General features: G+C 44.4%; 1 protein-coding gene across 1 annotated transcript; it reads left to right on the plus strand.

Annotated features, from left to right (window-relative positions):
• The first annotated feature begins 1,510 nt into the window (after positions 1-1,510).
• slc24a5 (solute carrier family 24 member 5) lies at positions 1,511-21,430 on the plus strand. Its single transcript, XM_031812545.1, has 9 exons — positions 1,511-1,894; positions 2,222-2,401; positions 2,708-2,791; positions 2,925-3,028; positions 5,785-5,885; positions 8,363-8,634; positions 9,612-9,818; positions 18,398-18,499; positions 20,131-21,430. Exons 1-9 carry the CDS (start codon positions 1,735-1,737, stop codon positions 20,451-20,453), a joined length of 1,533 nt encoding a protein of 510 aa, XP_031668405.1. The 5' UTR covers positions 1,511-1,734; the 3' UTR covers positions 20,454-21,430.
• Positions 21,431-21,754: the final 324 nt, after the last annotated feature.

Raw genomic sequence — 21,754 nt, forward strand, 5'->3', positions numbered from 1 at the left:
TGGTCAGGGAGGTGACCAAGAACCCGATGGTCACTCTGCCAGAGCTCTAGAGTTCTTCTGTGGAGATGGGAGAATCTTGCTGAAGGACAACCATCTCTGCAGCACTCTACCAATCAGGCCTTTATGGTAGAGTGGCCAGGCGGAAGCCACTCCGCCAAAAAGCACCTAAAGACTCTAAAGATTCTCTGGTCTGACGAAACCAAGATTGACCTCTTTGGCCTGAATGCCAAGCGTCACATCTGGAGGAAACCTGGCACCATCTCTATGGTGAAGCACGGTGGTGGCAGCATCAAGCTGTGGGAAATATATATATATTTTTGCTAGAAAATACCTATTTATATCAGAGACACCCAACCCTCACTAAAGCTAGCTAAATTAGCTAGCCAACAAGCAACACATAACTTGGCTAGCCAAGAACATTTAACAATAGCTTTGGCAATTCAATTATATCTAATACATTCATGACATTAACTCTACTGAACTTAATTTTTCAAACGTCTTACCTTGGTCAGTCACACTGCATGTTGTTGGCAAGCTAAAGGTGCTAACGTTAGCTAGCTAGCTGTGTTAGCAAGCTCGATGAAAACCCTTGTTGTGGGCAAGCTACAGAAGCTAACGTTAGCTAGCTAGCTGTGTTAGCAAGCTCGATGAAAACCCTTGTTGTTGGCAAGCTAAAGGAGCTAACGTTAGCTAGCTAGCTGTGTTAGCAAGCTCGATGAAAACCCTTGTTGTTGGCAAGCTAAAGAAGCTAACGTTAGCTAGCTAGCTGTGTTAGCAAGCTCGATGAAAACCCTTGCTTGCAGTTGAATAAATTATCACCCACCAGGTTAAAAACATATTTAATTCAATGTTGTGAATGTATAAATAAAATAAAATGCCAACATCTACTAGAAAGCTCTATGGCGGTGACAGAAAACGTTTGACCTCTGTCATTGTCAACAAAGGGTATATAACAAAGTATTGAGATAAACTTTTGTTATTGACCAAATACTTATTTTCCACCATAATTTGCAAATTAATTAAGTAAAAATCGTACAATGTGATTTTCTGGATTTTTTTTCTCATTTTGTCTGTCATATTTGAAGTGTACCTATGATGAAAATTACAGGCCTCTCTCATCTTTTTAAGTGGGTGAACTTGCACAATTGGTGGCTGACTAAATACTTTTTTGCCCCACTGTATATACAAAATATATATTTACATATATTTTATTTATTTATATATTGGATGAATACATGATAAAAAACATTTCCCCAATATATTTAAATTTGATTGAAAAACATTCCAATATAGAATTGTTCCGTATGGGAGCCTAGGCCTATATGGGCACCATGAGTGAGGCCTTTCTAATAATATTAAATGGGTGTAAATGTTTATTTCCAGGAAATATCTTTCCTATCCTGAGACTTTTCTATGGTGGTCAAATTGAATGGGGGGAGGAGGGAGCGAGTTACATGGGGCTGAGGTGCCTTCAGCTAGAATAACTTCATCCCGTGATCTCTCTCTCTCTCTCGTGTTTCTCTCTGTCTCTGAACACAGGCCTTAAAATATGCTTTTCTCCCCCATGATCTCTCTTCAGCCCTAACATAGCAGGGTAGTGGTTGTAGTGGTATTTGTGAGTTAGGTTAGTTAGTAAGAGGCTTGTTGTATGTTTACTGGCTTATGAGTGAACTCATGACGCACTGCAACAGTAGTTAATGAAAGCGTATTTTTACCAGTTTCTATTCTAAAACCATGTATAGAGACGGAGTGCTGCACAAGAAGAACAGAAAAGACTTTCTACCTTATTTTCTAGGACTAGTTTTAGTTTTCTATTGCACGGTTCATCTTGTGTCTTTCACTGCAGCAGCAGCTCAGGAGGACTCCCATTCCAACAGAGTGCGCCGGGCGCTGGGTGAGTGTTAATATCTCCCCATCAAGCCTGATAATCAATTAGATCAAGCCAATAAACGGTGACAATGTTTTCGCAGCTAATGGCGGTGACTAATTGAGAACGAATCCCCATAACGTTCCTCAGAAGAATAGACACAATGTTGGCACTGTGGTCATCCAGTAATGTTACAGACGTTTATTCAAAAAGCCTATAATTATGTTATTGTAGACTGTTACTTTCTTTTTTTACTTCAAATGTTTATTTTTATTGTATAAGTTTCATACCTTTTACTGAGTTTGTAGACTGTTACTTTCTGTAACTTAGACAACTCTGTGTGTGTTGTTTCAGAGAATGAGACAGAGTGTATTACAACGCAGTCGTCTGAGTTTCCAGAGGGGTTCTTCACACTACAGGAGAGGAAGGATGGAGGACTCCTCATACACTTTATGATCATATTTTACATGCTGCTGGCAGTTGCTATAGTCTGTGACGACTACTTCCTACCTTCTCTAGAACTTATCAGTGACCGTAAGTCTCTCTTTCTCTTTCTGTGTGTGTGTGTGTGTGTGTGTGTGTGTGTGTGTGTGTGTGTGTGTGTGTGTGTGTGTGTGTGTGTGTGTGTGTGTGTGTGTGTGTGTGTGTGTGTGTGTGTGTGTGTGTGTGTGTGTGTGTGTGTGTGTGTGTGTGTGCGTGCGTGCGTGCGTGCGTGCGTGCGTGCGTGCGTGCGTGCGTGCGTGCGTGCGTGCGTGCGTGCGTGCGTGCGTGCGTGCGTGCGTGCGTGCGAGAGAGAGAGTGAGAGTGATAAATGGCAACATCTCTTGGTCTCCGTTCCAGGTCTGGGTCTATCTCAGGACGTAGCAGGAGCCACCTTTATGGCAGCAGGCAGCTCTGCTCCTGAAATGGTCACTGCCTTTCTGGGTACGTAAGGCATCTGAAACATATGCACAACATATAATTACTATGGTTTGCTGAGAATAACTGCACCTCACTAAAATCATCATCATCAGCATCATGTGTTAACAATTGTGTATGTGTGTGTGTGTCTACCCAGGTGTGTTTGTGACAAAGGGAGACATCGGTGTGAGCACCATCGTGGGATCAGCTGTCTACAACCTCCTGGGGATCTGTGCTGCTTGTGGACTCCTGACCAAAGTGGTATGTTTACAGTACACACATTATGGGAAGCATTACCTAACCATAAAGAGCTCAGTGGTAGAATAATCATCCATTCCAGTCAGGGGCAGCTTTAGTAGGTCAAGGAGGGGAGATGATTGTGTAAACTGTTATGGTGTGCGTGTGTGTGTGGCCGGTCCTGGCCGTTCTGCCACCCACGTTGAAATCAGGTTCATTTTCAGTTCTGAATGGAAGTTGAAAAGATGCCATTTTTGGACATCTATGTTTGGACCATATCAAGGCATATCACAACCTACCATCACACCTCAAATCACTAACCACAGAGAGCTCAGAGCAGCAGGGTCTGGTGGGTTAATGGATCCTGGATGAGCTCCCATTATGTTACGCCTCTGTGAAGAGGGAACGCAACACCCTGCTGCAACTCAACTCTCCCTGAAGCGAAAGAGGTATGGACTGTAGGTGCGAGTAAGGATGACAAAAGGCAGAATTTTTATTGTTTACTAGGAATTTATTCCTTTACACAGTAATATGGGGAAAAGGGGCTGGATGGAACCAAAGCAAAGAAAGTAAATCTCAAAACCCCCCCCTCTCCTACCTTACCTGCCTACCCACTACTAACTTAACCTCTCCTACCTTACCTGCCTAACCACTACTCATCTAATTTAGCACCACCTGGTGCCCTAACCAAAATACAGGGGGTGGTCCGCCCAGGTCTTACCTAGTGTGCCTAGACAGTGAATATACTATGGGTATATGTATGCCCGCGGGCCTCTTGCCTAAGCACTCCCTAGGTGCCTTCCCCTTCCCCCTGGGAACAAATGAAACAGAATATTAAACCATTTCAAACAAACTAAGAAACAAAAGGACATAAAATAAGCTCTATCTGATAATGCAACAAACTAACACAGTACACACCAACTGCCTGTATCACTCTCAGAAACAACAAACATAATGACCCTCAGCCTCCTCTCTAAGCCATGGTCTCTCTAAATCACAATCAATCTTTCTGCAATCAATCTTTCTGCAATCAATCTTTCTGCAATCAATCTTTCTGCAATCAATCTTTCTGCAATCAATCTTTCTGCAATCAATCTTTCTGCAATCAATCTTTCTGCAATCAATCTTTCTGCAATCAATCTTTCTGCAATGACCTCCCAAAAATTATCTCTCTTCTGAACAGAACACTGGCTTTTATATAGCTTCAGAAGGAATGGGTAATTGGAGACAGCTGCGTCTTGACGAGGGGGCGGGGTCAGCTCGCCAATTAGCCATGGAGTCGACCAATCAGCTGCTTGGGAAGAATTCAGGAAGCCATCTCCTGAAACACACACTCAAATACACAAGCTATTACACAGAAACTGGGGAACGTAACACATACCGGACCAAATCTGAACCAAGCATAAACATCTAGGATTGGTTAAGATTTGGTCCCGGCCGGACGGTCCAGACGAATGTCCATGGTGGAAATCAAGGCCAAAAGGCATCCAAAAGGCGTTGGCGTCAGTCCGTGGTTACTGAGGCCTAGAGTGTCGCCTGAAATAAACTGTTCTGAATGCCCATCCATGGTTTAGGCCCACCAATTGTAAAACATGCCGTTGCATTGGCTGTCCTGATTCCTGTGATTTGGCTATTTAAGCTCTGAATATCAGCTACCCAACTTTATCAGGAGGAGTCATCTCTATTTGCAATGTGTTTATACAGCTGGAAATGCACAAGTATTTTCTTCTTTGCTATGATCAGCTCATCAAATTGTCTGGATACAAACCTGAAACCACTGATGATGACAGTTTGGCCCACGGGATGAATCTCCTGGACAGCAGTTGTGGGCAGCCTGATTGTCCAGAACATATTGTCCCTTTTACTTTGACCTGTCCTGTTTTTAGGATATGTTGTTTGTTAACATGTCAGCGCAAATTTGATTTGATTGGGCACCATTTAGGTTAAACTATTTGATTGGAACAACCTGCATGATGTAAGAAGTTTCTGTCTATTTACATTGTCATATATTTTATCTCCAGCCTGTAAGCTACAGGCAGGTAGCCAAGTAGTTAGAGCGTTGGGCCAGTAACCGAAAGGTTGCTGGATCGAATCCCTGAGCTGACAAGGTAAAAATCTATTGTTCTGCCCCTGAGCAAAGCAGTTAACCAACTGTTCCCCGGGTGCTGAAAATGTGGATGTCGATTAAGGCAGCCCCTGGACCTCTCTGATTCAGAAGGGTTGGGTTAAATGCGGAAGACACATTTCAGTTGAATACATTCAGTTGGACAACTGACTAGGTATCCCCCTTTCCCTTACAGAAAAGGCCACATATTCTTTCTACCATATCCTATATGTGCTAGATGATTTGTCTGACAGAATGTTAGTAGAGCGCTCCAGAAATGCATCTCTCCAACAGCACCCTGCAAAGGCACGCTGGCAATGGACAAGATAAATATTCTGCATCCCTGCCTTTTACAAAGTAGACACTGATTATCACAGGGGGGCATCAGCTCTGACCTAAAAAGGCCATATTCAACTGGTTGAGAGAAATTGACATTGTTTTTGGGCAGAATTATGTGAGGTTTAATTTGTTGCTGGAGGTGCATCTAGTCAATCTGCTGCCATAGGCGGTCGCCTAATGAGCTGGCGGGCCCTGTGTGTGTGTGTGTGTGTGTGTGTGTGTGTGTGTGTGTGTGTGTGTGTGTGTGTGTGTGTGTGTGTGTGTGTGTGTGTGTGTGTGTGTGTGTGTGTGTGTGTGTGTGTACTATAAGCTGTTAACAGTGTGTTTTCTGTCCTAGGTGGGTCGTCTGACCTGTTGGCCTCTGTTCAGGGACTGTCTAGCTTACGCCATCTCTATCTCTGCTGTTATAGCCATCATTTCAGACAACAAAGTCTACTGGTAAGTGTGTGTGTGTGTGTGTGTGTGTGTGTGTGTGTGTGTGTGTGTGTGTGTGTGTGTGTGTGTGTGTGTGTGTGTGTGTGTGTGTGTGTGTGTGTGTGTGTGTGTGTGTGTGTGTGTGTGTGTGTGTGTGCGCGGATATGTTTAACTATTCTTGTGGGGACCAGAAGTCCCCACAAGAATAGTAAACAAACAAACATTTCACAAACTGGGGGACATTTTGTTGGTCCCCACAAGGTCAAATGCTATTTCTAGGAGGTTTATAGTTAAGGTTAGAATTAGTGTTAGGTTTAGGTTTAGGTTTAGGGTTAGGGTTAAGGTTAGGTTTTCGGGTTAAGGTTAAGGTTAGGGCTAGGGTTTGTGTGTGTGTGTGTGTGTGTGTGTGTGTGTGTGTGTGTGTGTGTGTGTGTGTGTGTGTGTGTGTGTGTGTGTGTGTGTGTGTGTGTGTGTGTGTGTGTGTGTGTGTGTGTGTGTGTGTGTGTGTCTGTGCGGTGTAGCTAGTGCCTTTTGTGTGTGTTTGCAACAGTAAAACTTTTCCAGGACAGTGGAAGTGTTACATGTCATTGAGAATTTATTGTCAATAAAGTTAAAGTGCCCTGTGTGTACTGGTAAGTATCTGTGTTCAACTCCACTTCCTCAATCTCAGCATGCAGTAACACTTTACAGCCCAGCGCTGTGAAACTAATTATCAACAATCCTCCTGGGTACACAACCTTCCTATTTTATTACTGCCGGTTACAGAGTCATAAACCAATCAGTTCTAATATACAGTGGGGCAAAAAAGTATTGTCAGACACCAATTGTGCAAGTTCTCCCACTTAAAAATATGAGAGAGGCCTGTAATTTTCATCATAGGTCCACTTCAACTATGACAGACAAAATGAGGAAAAAATCCAGAAAATCACATTGTAGGATTTTTAATGAATTTATTTGCAAATTATGGTGGAAAATAAGTATTTGGTCAATAACAAAGTTTATCTCAATACTTTGTTAAATACCCTTTGTTGGCAAACTTTTTCTGTAAGTCTTCACAAGGCTTTCACACACTGTTGTTGGTATTTTGGCCCATTCCTCCATGCAGATCTCCTCTAGAGCAGTGATGTTTTGGGGCTGTTGCTGGGCAACACGGACTTTCAACTCCCTCCAAAGATTTTCTATGGGGTTGAGATCTGGAGACTGGCTAGGCCACTCCAGGACCTTGAAATGCTTCTTACGAAGCCACTCCGTCGTTGCCCGGGCGGTGTGTTTGGGATCATTGTCATGCTGAAAGACCCAGCCACATTTCATCTTCAATGCCCTTTGCTGATGGAAGGAGGTTTTCACTCAGAATCTCACGATACATGGCCCCATTCATTCTTTCCTTTACACGGATCAGTCGTCCTGGTCCCTTTGTAGAAAAACCCCAAAGCATGATGTTTCCACCCCCATGCTTCACGGTAGGTATGGTGTTCTTTGGATGCAACTCAGCATTCTTTGTCCTCCAAACACGACGAGTTGAGTTTTTACCAAAAAGTTATATTTTGTTTTCATCTGACCATATGACATTCTCCCAATCTTCTTCTGGATCATCCAAATGCTCTCTAGCAAACTTCAGACGGGCCTGGACATGTACTGGCTTAAGCAGGGGACACGTCTGGCACTGCAGGATTTGAGTCCCTGGCGGCGTAGTGTGTTACTGATGGTAGGCTTTGTTACTTTGGTCCCAGCTCTCTGCAGGTCATTCACTAGGTCCCCCCGTGTGGTTCTGGGATTTTTGCTCACCGTTCTTGTGATCATTTTGACCACACGTGGTGAGATCTTGCATGGAGCCCCAGATCAAGGGAAATTATCAGTGGTCTTGTATGTCTTCCATTTCTTAATAATTGCTCCCACAGTTGATTTCTTCAAACCAAGCTGCTTACCTATTGCAGATCCAGTCTTCCCAGCCTGGTGCAGGTCTACAATTTTGTTTCTGGTGTCCTTTGACAGCTCTTTGGTCTTGGCCATAGTGGAGTTTGGAGTGTGACTGTTTGAGGTTGTGGACAGGTGTATTTTATACTGATAACAAGTTCAAACAGGTGCCATTAATACAGGTAACGAGTGGAGGACAGAGGAACCTCTTAAAGAAGAAGTTACAGGTCTGTGAGAGCCAGAAATCTTGCTTGTTTGTAGGTGACCAAATACTTATTTTCCACCATAATTTGCAAATAAATTCATAAAAAATCCTACAATGTGATTTTCTGGATTTCTTTTCTCATTTTGTCTGTCATAGTTGAAGTGTACCTATGATGAAAATTACAGGCCTCTCTCATCTTTTTAAGTGGGAGAACTTGCACAATTGGTGGCTGACTAAATACTTTTTTGCCCCACTGTACATGTACAAGTGATTGTATTCGTTTTAGCATTTAACTCTCCTCTTACCTCCTCTCTCAAATCCCTTCCCCTCCCTCCTCTCCTCCCATCCCCTCCTCCCGTCTCCTCTCCTCCCCTCTCCCCAGGTATGATGCAGCCTGTCTGTTGCTGGTCTATGGGGTGTACATCGTAGTGTTGTGTTTTGACCTGAGGATCAGTGAGTGTGTTCTGAGGAGGTTCAGCCCCTGCTGTACTTGCCTGGGGAAAGGTTCCGGGGATCACAGCGAGACACAGCCATTGGTTGACACCACTCTGAGGGTCCACAGACGTTCTAGAAGCGACAGCGGAATCTTCCAGGATGATTCAGGATACTCACACATTTCCCTCAGTCTGCACGGCCTGAATGAGATACCAGAGGGTAGCTGACTCTATCTGTCACGTAAAAGTTTTTAACTATTTGGTTTTAAATATACTTAAGTAATCAAAATTAAATGTCATTGCGAAAAAATACAATTAAAAATTACTTATATTAAGCAAACCAGACGGCATAATGTTCTTGTTTTTTTAATTTACGGATAGCCAGAGGCACGCTCAAACACTCAAACATAATTTACAAACTAAGCATGTGTTTAGTGAGTCCGCCAGATCAGAGGCAGTAGGGATGACCAGGGATGTTCTCTTAATAAGTGTGTGAATTAGACCATTTATTGTCCTGCTAATCATACAGAAGGTAATGAGTACTTTAGGGTGTCAGGGAAAATGTATGGAGTAAAAAGTATATAATTTTATATAAGTAAAAGCAAAAGTTCTCAAAAATACAAATTGTAAAGTACAGATACCCCAAAAAACTACTTAAGTAGTACTTTCAAGTATTGTTACTTATGTACTTTACACTACTGCGCACACACACACACACACACACACACACACACACACACACACCGCTCTGGTATATGACACATTGATGTCATGCAGACTGAGGGAGGAGTGTGTGTGTGTGTGTGTGTGTGTGTGTGTGTGTGTGTGTGTGTGTGTGTGTGTGTGTGTGTGTGTGTGTGTGTGTGTGTGTGTGTGTGTGTGTGTGTGTGTGTGTGTGTGTGTGTGTGTGTGTGTGTGTGTGTGTGTGTGTGCGTGCGTGTGTGTGTGTGTGTGTGTGTGTGTGTGTGTGTGTGATTTACTCCAGTGGGGAGTTTGCGGGGACAGAGGAGAACAATTTGCAACATTTTTCCTGCCAAGCAACAACAACACAGCAAGAGGTGCCGCTAATCAAAACACAGATCTGAGAATCACACACACACACACTTTTTCAAGTAAATCACACCTGTGTGTTTCATATGAAAACGGGGATTGACACCACTTGTGTTATCTCTCTCTCTCTGTGTATGTGTGTTCCAGACCACAAGAGTGTGTTCTCAATGCCAGAGAACGACCTGAAGCGAATCCTGTGGGTGCTGTCCCTCCCGGCCATCGTGATTCTCTACCTGACGATTCCAGACTGCAGGAGACGGTTCTGGAAAAAATGGTTCATGTTCACCTTCTTTATGTCCGCTGTCTGGATCTCAGCCTTCACATACGTACTGGTCTGGATGGTCACTATCGTAGGTAAATATATATATATATATATATACTGTATACTACCGTTCAAAAGTTTGGGGTCACTTAGAAATGTCCTTGTTTTTGAAAGAAAAGCTCATTTTCGGTCCATTGAAATAACATCAAATTGATCAGAAATACGGTGTAGACATTGTTAATGTTGTAAATTATTATTGTAGCTGGAAACGGCAGATTTTATATACATAGGTGTACAGAGGCCCATTATCAACAACCATCACTCCTGTGTTCCAATGGCACGTTGTGTTAGCTGATCTAATTTTAAAAGGCTAATTGATCATTAGAAAATTATTTTGTAATTATGTTAGCACAGCTGAAAACTGTTCTAATTAAAGAAGCAATACAACTGGCCTTCTTTAGACTAGTTGAGTATCAGGTGCATCAGCATTTGTGGGTTCAATTACAGCCTCAAAATGGCCAGAAACAAAGAACTTTCTTCTGAAACTCATCAGTCTATTCTTGTTCTGAGAAATGAAGGCTATTCCATGCGAAAAAATTGCCAAGAAACTGAAGATCTCGTACCACGCTGTGTACTACTCCCTTCACAGAACAGTGCAAACTGGCTCTAAGTTCCTCTGTCCAGTGTCTGTGTTCTTTTGCCCATCTTAATCTTTTATTTTTATTGGCCAGTCTGAGATATGGCTTTTTCTTTGCAACTCAGCCTAGAATGCCAGCATCCCTGGAGTCGCCTCTTCACTGTTAACATTGAGACTGATGTTTTGTGGGTACTATTAAACGAAGCTGCCATTTTGTTGTTACAGCCTTATTCTAAAATGTATAACATTTTTGTTTAATCCTCAGCAATCTACACACAATACCCCATAATGACAAATGTATAAAAAATAAAAACAGAAATACCTTATTTACATAAGGTATAAGACTCGAAATTGAGCTCAGGGGCATCCTGTTTCCATTGATCACAGTGGTAAATTCAATTGATTGGACATGATTTGGAAAGACAAACACCTGTCTATATAAGGTCCCACAGTTGACAGTGCATATCAGAGCAAAAAAACAAGCCATGAGGTCAAAGGAATTGTCCGTAGACCTCTGAGACAGTATGTCGAGGCACAGATCTGGGGAAGGGTACCAAAACATTTCTGCAGCATTGAAGGTCCTCAAGAACACAGTGGCCTCCATAATTTTTAAATGGAAGAAGTTTGGAACCATCAAGACTCTTCCTAGAGCTGGCTGCCCGACCAAAATGAGCAATCGGGAAGAAGGGCCTTGGTCTGTGAGGTGACCAAGAACCAGAGCTCCAGAGTTCCTCTCTGGAATGGGAGAACCTTCCAGAAGGATAACCATCTCTGCAGCACTCCACCAATCAGGCCTTTATGCTAGAGTGGTCAGACGGAAGCCACTCCTCAGTAAAAGGCACATGACAGCCCACTTGGAGTTTGCCAAAAAGGCACCTAAAGGACTCTCAGACCATGAGAAACAAGATTCTGTGCTCTGATGAAATCAAGATTGAACTCTTTGGCCTGAATGCCAAGCGTCAGGTCTGGAGGAAACCTGGTACCATCCTTACGGTGAAGCATGGTGGTGGCAGCATCATGCTGTGGGGGTGTTTTTCAGCGGCAGAGACTGAGAGACTAGTCAGGAGTGAGGCAAAGATAAATGGAGCAAAGTACAGAGAGATCCTTGATGAAAACCTGCTCCAGAGCACTCAGGACCTCAGACTAGGGCGAAGATTCATCTTCCAACAGGACAACGACCCTAAGCACACAGCTAAGACAACACAGGAATGGCTTCGAGACAAGTCTCTGAATGTCCTTGAGTGGCCCAGCCAGAGCCCAGACTTGAACCTGATCGAACATCTCTGGAGAGACCTGAAAATATCTGTGCAGCAACGCTCCCTGTCCAACCTGACAGAGCTTGAGAGGATCTGCAGAGAAGAATGGGAGAAACTCCCCTAATACAGGTGTGTCAAGCTTGTAGCTTCATACCCAAGAAGACTCAAGGCTGTAATCGCTTCCAAAGGCGCTTCAACAAAGTACTGAGTAAAGGATCTGAATACTTATGTAAATACGATATTTCAGTTTTTATTTTTTATAAATTAGCAACATTTTCTAAAAACCTGTTTTTGCTTTGTCATTATGGGCTACTGTGTGGAGATTGATAAGGGTGGGGAAATGATTCCATACATTTTTTAATAATGCTGTAACCTAACAAAATGTTGAAGGAGTTAAGGGGTCTGAATACTTTCCCAAGGCACTGTATATACTGTATATATATATATATATACAGTGCCTTGCGAAAGTATTCGGCCCCCTTGAACTTTGCAACCTTTTGCCACATTTCAGGCTTCAAACATAAAGATATAAAACTGTATTTTTTTGTGAAGAATCAACAACAAGTGGGACACAATCATGAAGTGGAACGACATTTATTGGATATTTCAAACTTTTTTAACAAATCAAAAACTGAAAAATTGGGCGTGCTAAATTATTCAGCCCCCTTAAGTTAATACTTTGTAGCGCCACCTTTTGCTGCGATTACAGCTGTAAGTCGCTTGGGGTATGTCTCTATCAGTTTTGCAGATCGAGAGACTGAAATTTTTTCCCATTCCTCCTTGCAAAACAGCTCGAGCTCAGTGAGGTTGGATGGAGAGCATTTGTGAACAGCAGTTTTCAGTTCTTTCCACAGATTCTCGATTGGATTCAGGTCTGGACTTTGACTTGGCCATTCTAACACCTGGATATGTTTATTTTTGAACCATTCCATTGTAGATTTTGCTTTATGTTTTGGATCATTGTCTTGTTGGAAGACAAATCTCCGTCCCAGTCTCAGGTCTTTTGCAGACTCCATCAGGTTTTCTTCCAGAATGGTCCTGTATTTGGCTCCATCCATCTTCCCATCAATTTTAACCATCTTCCCTGTCCTTGCTGAAGAAAAGCAGGCCCAAACCATGATGCTGCCACCACCATGTTTGACAGTGGGGATGGTGTGTTCAGGGTGATGAGCTGTGTTGCTTTTACGCCAAACATAACGTTTTGCATTGTTGCCAAAAAGTTCAATTTTGGTTTCATCTGACCAGAGCACCTTCTTCCACATGTTTGGTGTGTCTCCCAGGTGGCTTGTGGCAAACTTTAAACAACACTTTTTATGGATATCTTTAAGAAATGGCTTTCTTCTTGCCACTCTTCCATAAAGGCCAGATTTGTGCAATATACGACTGATTGTTGTCCTATGGACAGAGTCTCCCACCTCAGCTGTAGATCTCTGCAGTTCATCCAGAGTGATCATGGGCCTCTTGGCTGCATCTCTGATCAGTCTTCTCCTTGTATGAGCTGAAAGTTTAGAGGGACGGCCAGGTCTTGGTAGATTTGCAGTGGTCTGATACTCCTTCCATTTCAATATTATCGCTTGCACAGTGCTCCTTGGGATGTTTAAAGCTTGGGAAATCTTTTTGTATCCAAATCCGGCTTTAAACTTCTTCACAACAGTATCTCGGACCTGCCTGGTGTGTTCCTTGTTCTTCATGATGCTTTCTGCGCTTTTAACGGACCTCTGAGACTATCACAGTGCAGGTGCATTTATACGGAGACTTGATTACACACAGGTGGATTGTATTTATCATCATTAGTCATTTAGGTCAACATTGGATCATTCAGAGATCCTCACTGAACTTCTGGAGAGAGTTTGCTGCACTGAAAGTAAAGGGGCTGAATAATTTTGCATGCCCAATTTTTCAGTTTTTAATTTGTTAAAAAATGTTTGAAATATCCAATAAATTTCGTTCCACTTCATGATTGTGTCCCACTTGTTGTTGATTCTTCACAAAAAAATACAGTTTTATATCTTCATGTTTGAAGCCTGAAATGTGGCAAAAGGTCGCAAAGTTCAAGGGGGCCGAATACTTTCGCAAGGCACTGTATATACACTGCTCAAAAAAATAAAGGGAACTCCAAGTCAATCACACTTCTGTGAAATCAAACTGTCCACTTAGGAAGCAACACTGATTGACAATAAATTTCACATGCTGTTGTGCAAATGGAATAGACAACAGGTGGAAATTATAGGCAATTAGCAAGACAACCCCAATAAAGGAGTGGTTCTGCAGGTGATAACCACAGACCACTTCTCAATTCCTATGCTTCCTGGCTGATGTTTTGGTCACTTTTGAATGCTGGCGGTGCTTTTCACTCTAGTGGTAGCATGAGACGGAGTCTACAACCCACACAAGTGGCTCAGGTAGCGCAGCTCATCCAGGATGGCACGTCAATGCGAGATGTGGCAAGAAGGTTTGCTGTGTCTGTCAGCGTAGTGTCCAGAGCATGGAGGCGCTACCAGGAGACAGGCCAGTACATCAGGAGACGTGGAGGAGGCTGTAGGAGGGCAACAACCCAGCAGCAGGACCGCTACCTCCACCTTTGTGCAAGGAGGAGCAGGAGGAGCACTGCCAGAGCCCTGCAAAATGACCTCCAGCAGGCCACAAATGTGCATGTGTCTGCTCAAACGGTCAGAAACAGACTCCATGAGGGTGGTATGAGGGCCCGACGTCCACAGGTGGGGGTTGTGCTTACAGCCCAACACCGTGCAGGATGTTTGGCATTTGCCAGAGAACACCAAGATTGGCAAATCCGCCACTGGCGCCCTGTGCTCTTCACAGATGAAAGCAGGTTCACACTGAGCACATGTGACAGGCGTGACAGTCTGGAGACGCCGTGGAGAACGTTCTGCTGCCTGAAACATCCTCCAGCATGACCGGTTTGGCGGGGGGTCAGTCATGGTGTGGGGTGGCATTTCTTTGGGGGTCCGCACAGCCCTCCATGTGCTCGCCAGAGGTAGCCTGACTGCCATTCAGGTACCGAGATGAGATCCTCAGACCCCTTGTGAGACCATATGCAGGTGCGGTTGGCCCTGGGTTCCTCCTAATGCAAGACAATTCTAGACCTCATGTGGCTGGAGTGTGTCAGCAGTTCCTGCAAGAGGAAGGCATTGATGCTATGGACTGGCCCACCCGTTCCCCAGACCTGAATCCAATTGAGCACATCTGGGACATCATGTCTCGCTCCTATCCACCAACGTGGCATTGTACCACAGACTGTCCAGGAGTTGGTGAATGCTTTAGTCCAGGTCTGGGAGGAGATCCCTCAGGAGACCATCCACCACCTCATCAGGAGCATGTCCAGGCGTTGTAGGGAGGTCATACAGGCACGTGGAGGCCACACACACTACTGAGCCTTATTTTGACTTGTTTTAAGGATATTACATCAAAGTTGGATCAGCCTGTAGTGTGGTTTTCCACTTTAATTTTGAGTGTGACTCCAAATCCAGACCTCCATGGGTTGATAAATTTGATTTCCATTGATCATTTTTGTGTGATTTTGTTGTCTGCACATTCAACTATGTAAAGAAAAAAGTATTTAATAAGAATATTTCATTCATTCAGATCTAGGATGTGTTATTTTAGTGTTCCCTTTATTTTTTTGAGCAGTGTATAAACACTGGTCTGGAGGGTCACTATCATAAGAAAATATATACATATTGGTCACTAGGTAAGTCAGGCTCCTTTACATCAGTGTTACCATTTTCTGACGTCAGACTGAGGGACGATTCCCTCTGCATTGTCTGACGTTAGTCTGAGGGACGATTGCCTCTGCATTGTCTGACGTCAGACTGAGGGACGATTCCCTCTGCATTGTCTGACGTCAGACTGAGGGACGATTCCCTCTGCATTGTCTGACGTCAGACTGAGGGACGATTCCCTCTGCATTGTCTGACGTCAGTCTGAGTGACGATTCCCTCTGCATTGTCTGACGTTAGTCTGAGGGACGATGCCCTCTGCATTGTCTGATGTCAGACAATCGTAACACTGATGTACTGAGGGACGATTCCCTCTGCATTGTCTGACGTTAGTCTGAGGGACGATTCCCTCTGCATTGTCTGACGTCAGACTGAGGGACAATTCCCTCTGCATTGTCTGACGTCAGACTGAGGGACGATTCCCTCTGCATTGTCTGACGTTAGACTGAGTGACTATTCCCTCTGCATTGTCTGACGTTAGACTGAGTGACTATTCCCTCTGCATTGTCTGACGTCAGACTGAGGGACAATTCCCTCTGCATTGTCTGACGTTAGACTGAGGGACAAATCCCTCTGCATTGTCTGGTTAAGGGACGAGCTTTGCGTAGGAGTGACGCCACCTGTCGGATATCAATGTTGTTTTTATCAATGCTTTTCACAATATATCCTCAATACACAATACATCCTTCATCAATATATTGCCTTAGGCCCTGTGTACACTCAGGTTGTACAACTGATGTACAGTACATTTGACACAATGTTTGAGTTTGTCTGAACCGTTGTTGTGTCTCCATAACAAGTGTGTAATTATTTCTGTGCAAATGTGTTGTACCTTAGTGGTATAACTTGTGTGTGTATGAGGTCTAAGTGCCTGCTTCCAGACTGCAGGTGTTATTGAGCAAAACATTTGCAATTTTTACATGAAAAGAAGGAATCACATTAGTTTAAACCATTTTCATGTTACTCAATCAGAGAGTTATGGAAGTCCAAACGAGGAGGTTTAGAATGTGTATGAGAACATGTCAGATGTTAGAGTCGAGTCACATGCTGATTCCTGGGATTCCAGAGCAGAGCTGGGTCCTACAGGCTTAGTGGCGCTCCAATGGCCCGGTGGCCAGACACTAGCCCAGCCAGCACCGGGATTACACACATACACGCACACACACGCACGGATACACACATGTGTGAACGCATGCACACATGCAGACGCATGCAAATGAAGGCACACAAACGCAGGTACACTTAAACACACTAAACACAGACGCAGGTTCACTTAAACACACTAAACACAGACGCAGGTTCACTTAAACACACTAAACACAGACGCAGGTTCACTTAAACACATTAAACACAGACGCAGGTTCACTTAAACACACTAAACACAGACGCAGGTTCACTTAAACACATTAAACACAGACGCAGGTTCACTTAAACACATTAAACACAGACGCAGGTTCACTTAAACACATTAAACACAGACGCAGGTTCACTTAAACACACTAAACACAGACGCAGGTTCACTTAAACACATTAAACACAGACGCAGGTTCACTTAAACACATTAAACACAGACGCAGGTTCACTTAAACACATTAAACACAGACGCAGGTTCACTTAAACACATTAAACACAGACGCAGACATGGACAGATGCACGTACACACACAACATGCACACATCCAGAACACGTGCACACACACACACACAGACGCACACACACAGCAGTCAGATTACCGCCTGCTTCACCTCACACACTGCATGGCTGCCAGGAGACGTCATGTGAGCTTCGGGTGGGAGTAGCCTCTAGGCACAGATCTAGGATCAGCTATCCCCAAGCTTTACCATTACAGAGAAAACACAAAGAACTGACCTTACATCAGTGTTGAGGACTGATGTTGTCATGTGACATGAGTAGACATGTAGACATGAGAGTATAATGGGATTATTATGTTTTAACCTTCAGAACAGCTCACATGAGAGAGAGAGAGAGAGAGAGAGAGAGAGAGAGAGAGAGAGAGATGGGGGAGAGAAAAAGAAGAGAGGGATGGGGAGAGAGAGGCAGAGCAAAAGAGATGGCCTTATGGGGAAGAGAGAGAGAGAGAGGGTGTGATAAAGAGAAACCAAGGAAGAAAGGGGGATAACAGAGAGAAAATAAAGAGTTCATCAATGGGGGCATTTGTGTGTATTTCCCTGTGGTGTTTCTGTCGCCTGAACTTTGTAATGTGACTAGTAAGGCTTGGGATTTGTGAGGAGGTATAGGGGGGAAAGATGGAAGAAGGGATAGAGGGAGGGATGAGAGAGTGATGGGCTCCCGAGTGGCGCAGCGGTCTAAGGCACTGCATCTCAGTGCTAGAGGCGTCACTACAGACCCTGGTTTGATTCCAAGCTGTATCACAACTGGCCGTGATTGGGAGTCCCAAATATCTACCTGTATCCTGTGTGTTTTATCTACCTGTATCCTGTGTGTTTATCTACCTGTATCCTGTGTGTTATATCTACCTGTATCCTGTGTGTTATATCTACCTGTATCCTGTGTGTTTTATCTACCTGTATCCTGTGTTGTGTTCTATCTGACCCTGTGTTGTGTTCTATCTGACCCTGTGTTGTGTTCTATCTGACCCAGTGTTGTGTTCTATCTGACCCAGTGTTGTGTTCTATCTGACCCAGTGTTGTGTTCTATCTGAACCAGTGTTGTGTTCTATCTGACCCGGTGTTGTGTTCTATCTGACCCTGTGTTGTGTTCTATCTGACCCTGTGTTGTGTTCTATCTGACCCTGTGTTGTGTTCTATCTGACCCAGTGTTGTTTGTATCTGACCCTGTGTTGTGTTCTATCTGACCCTGTGGTATGTCTGAGATGTAACAGGTGAGACTCTGGGTATCCCAGACACAGTGATGGGCCTGACTTTATGTCCTGTGTATCTAACTGTGTGTTCTCTGTGTTGTGTGTATCAGGAGAGACTCTGGGTATCCCAGACACAGTGATGGGCCTGACTTTATGTCCTGTGTATCTGACTGTGTGTTCTCTGTGTTGTGTGTATTAGGAGAGACTCTGGGTATCCCAGACACAGTGATGGGCCTGACTCTGTTAGCTGCAGGGACCAGTATACCAGACACAGTGGCTAGTGTCATGGTTGCCAGAGAAGGTAATTACTACTGTAGCTTCATTTCTGATCCTTTCTGACCTTTAGTCCCCCTGAGATACATCTCTTTTCTAGGTCAGTAGATACATAGAGACATATTACTTCAGGGCGAAATGGAGCCCACAGCTGCTAATTATTCCACTAGATGTCCGCCTTATCATAATCGTTCAAGTCATACTTAAGTCCCATCTCTCTCTTACACTATATTACACAAAAGTATGTGGACACCCCGTTGCTGACAGGTGTATAAAATCGAGCACACCGCCATGTAATCTCCATAGACAAACATTGGCAGTAAATGGCCCCTAATTAAAGAGCTCAATGACTTGGCAACATGGCACCGTCATAGGATGCCACCTTTCCAACAAGTCAGTTAGTCAAATTTCTGCCCTGTTAGAGCTGCCCTGGTCAGCTGTAAGTGCTATTATTGTGAAGTGGAATGTCTATGAGCAACAACGGCTCAGCCACGATGTGGTGGGCCACATGAGCTCACAGAACTAGACCGCCGAGTGCTGAAGCACCTATTAAAAATTGTCTGTCCTCGGTTGCAACACTCACTACCGAGTTCCAAACTGCCTCTGGAAGCAACGTCAGCACAATAACTGTTCGTCGGGAGCTTCATGAAATGGGTTTCCATGGCCGAACAGCTGCACACAAGCCTAAGATCACCATGCGTAATGCCAAGCGTCGGCTGGAGTGGTGTAAAGCTCGCCGCAATTGGACTCTGGAGCAGTGGAAACGAGTTCTCTGGAGTGATGAATTACGCTTCACCAGCTAGCAGTCCGACGGACAAATCTGGGTTTGGCGGATGCCAGGAGAACACTACCTGCCAGAATGTGAAGTGCCAACTGTAAAGTTTGGTGGAGGAGGAATAATGGTCTGGGCTGTTTTTCATGGTTCGGGCCCCTTAGTTCCAGTGAAAGGAAATCGTAATGCTACAGCATACAATGACATTCTAGACGATTCTGTGCTTCCAACTTTGTGGCAACAGGTTGTGGAAGGCACTTACCTGTTTCATCGTGACAATGGCCCATGCACAAAGAGAGGTCCATACAGAAATGGTTGGTCAAGATCAGTGTGGAAGAACCTGACTGGCCTGCACAGAGCCCTGACCTCAACCCAATAGAACACCTTTGGGATGAATTGGAATGCCGACTGCGAGCCAAGCCTAATTGCTCAACATCAGTGTCCAAACTCATAAATGCTTGTTGTTGCAGCAATGTTCCAACATATAGTGGAAAGCCTTCCCAGAAGAGTGGAGGCTGTTGTAGCAGCAAAGGGGGGACCAACTCCATATTAATGCCTGACGAGCAGGTGTCCACATACTTTTGGTCATGTAGTGAAGGTAAAACAGACATGTACAACATAGTGTAATATGTCATCTCTCTCCTCTCTCTTCCCCCCGCACCTCCCTCTCCTCCCTCGCCCTCCTCTCTCTCCTCCCCTCCTCCCCTCCTCCCTCTCTCTCTTCCCCCCGCACCTCCCCTCTCCTCCCCTCGCCCCTCCTCTCTCTCCTCCCCTCGCTCCTCCTCCCCTCTCTCCTCCTCCTCTCTCTTCCCCTCTCTTCTCTCCTCGCTCCTCTCTCTCCCCTCGCTCCTCCCCTCTCTCCTCCCCTCTCTCCTGCTCTGTTCCAGGTAAAGCCGATATGGCCATGTCCAACATCGTGGGTTCTAATGTTTTTGACATGCTGTGTCTGGGTCTTCCCTGGTTCATTAAGACAGTGTTTGTGGACACGGTCAACCCTGTGGAGGTCAACAGCACCGGTCTGGTTTTCATCTCCGCCACCCTCCTCCTCTCCATCGTCTTTCTCTTCGTGGCGGTCCATATAAACGGCTGGAAGCTGGACTGGAAGCTGGGGATCGTCTCTCTGTTCTGCTATGTTGTTTTTGCCACTCTGGCCATCCTCTACGAACTGGGCATCATAGGGAACAACCCTGTCAGACTGTGCGGCGACTGATACACTGATAAACACACAGAGATGTACAACAACACACACGGTAGCACACACACAGCGCTGCTGCAGGCCGCACTCATCAGACTGTGTAATGGCTGAGTGGCAGCGATGGAGTCCACACTGCAGCCCTCCCCAGAACCAGACCACCCAGAACCAACCTCTTTGACACTCAGACCATTTATACAGAACCCAGATACAGGGCACAGATTCACAGAGTACTGATATAGGATCAGGACCACCCTGTCCACGTCCTCTTATTCATTATGATCTAAATCAGTGGAATTCGAAGTTGGGTCGCGACCCCACTAGCAGTTGGGTTTGTGGACAGATTAGGAGTGTTGGATCACCAAATTCAAATACAAAAAAATAACAGTACAAATTATTGTATGGGACACTATACAAACATTTTAGAGAAAAATTAAATTGTATCGAGTAAATGTATTTATTGGTTTGTATTTGTTTCGATAAGAGATGAAAATACAATGAATGAACGGAAGGTTATTTGCTGATGTATTGGTGGAAAAAAATGTGGTCCCCACTGAAAAAGTTTGAATACCGCTGATCTAAACAACACTCCTACTGACACACTTTATGAATACAGGCCCAGGACTGGGTGCCAAGACCAGGATCCAAGATAAAGGCTACATCTCAAATGACACCTTTCCCCAATGTAGGTCTCTGGCCAAAAGAAGTGGAAATAAATGTAGGGTAGGGGTACTCAACTCTGACCCTATGAGGTCTGGAGCCTGCTGCCTTTCTGTTCTACCTGATGATTAACTACAGCCATGCCGAAATCATTTCCTGATTAGATCAAATGCAGTGGAACTGGCTTCAATGTCCAGAGTTGAGTTTGACGGGTGCAGGGTGTGATTTGAGATGCAGCCCCACGCAGACTCCATACTACCTGTGAGAATGACCCAGCAACACTGCCTTTCACCTCTGACCCCTAACTCAGTGAAATAAAGCTGCTTTGTAATATTCTACTAGACTCCTCTGACCTTATCTGGTCATTACCAGAGAGGAAGAGGCAAAACGAGAGGGATAACTGGGCCAAAAATCTGTCTCCAGCAGGTGGCATTTACTTCATTTTTTACTTTTTCACACAAGCCAAGTTTCTATTTGGAGGTTTGTCATATTTGGTCAAAAGGAAAATGGAATGGCCTTCTTGCTACATGAGGTTAATTTGATCAAATAGTAATTTCACAATGCTTAGGTTATGAGTGTACTGATATAAGGACACATGACTTCCCAGCAACTTTATATAAGAGTTGTGCCTATTCACAAGTGTTTCTGCCCTCTCAATG

This window comes from Oncorhynchus kisutch, unplaced genomic scaffold (assembly GCF_002021735.2).
Source record: "Oncorhynchus kisutch isolate 150728-3 unplaced genomic scaffold, Okis_V2 Okis03b-Okis08b_hom, whole genome shotgun sequence".
Lineage (NCBI taxonomy): Eukaryota > Metazoa > Chordata > Actinopteri > Salmoniformes > Salmonidae > Oncorhynchus > Oncorhynchus kisutch.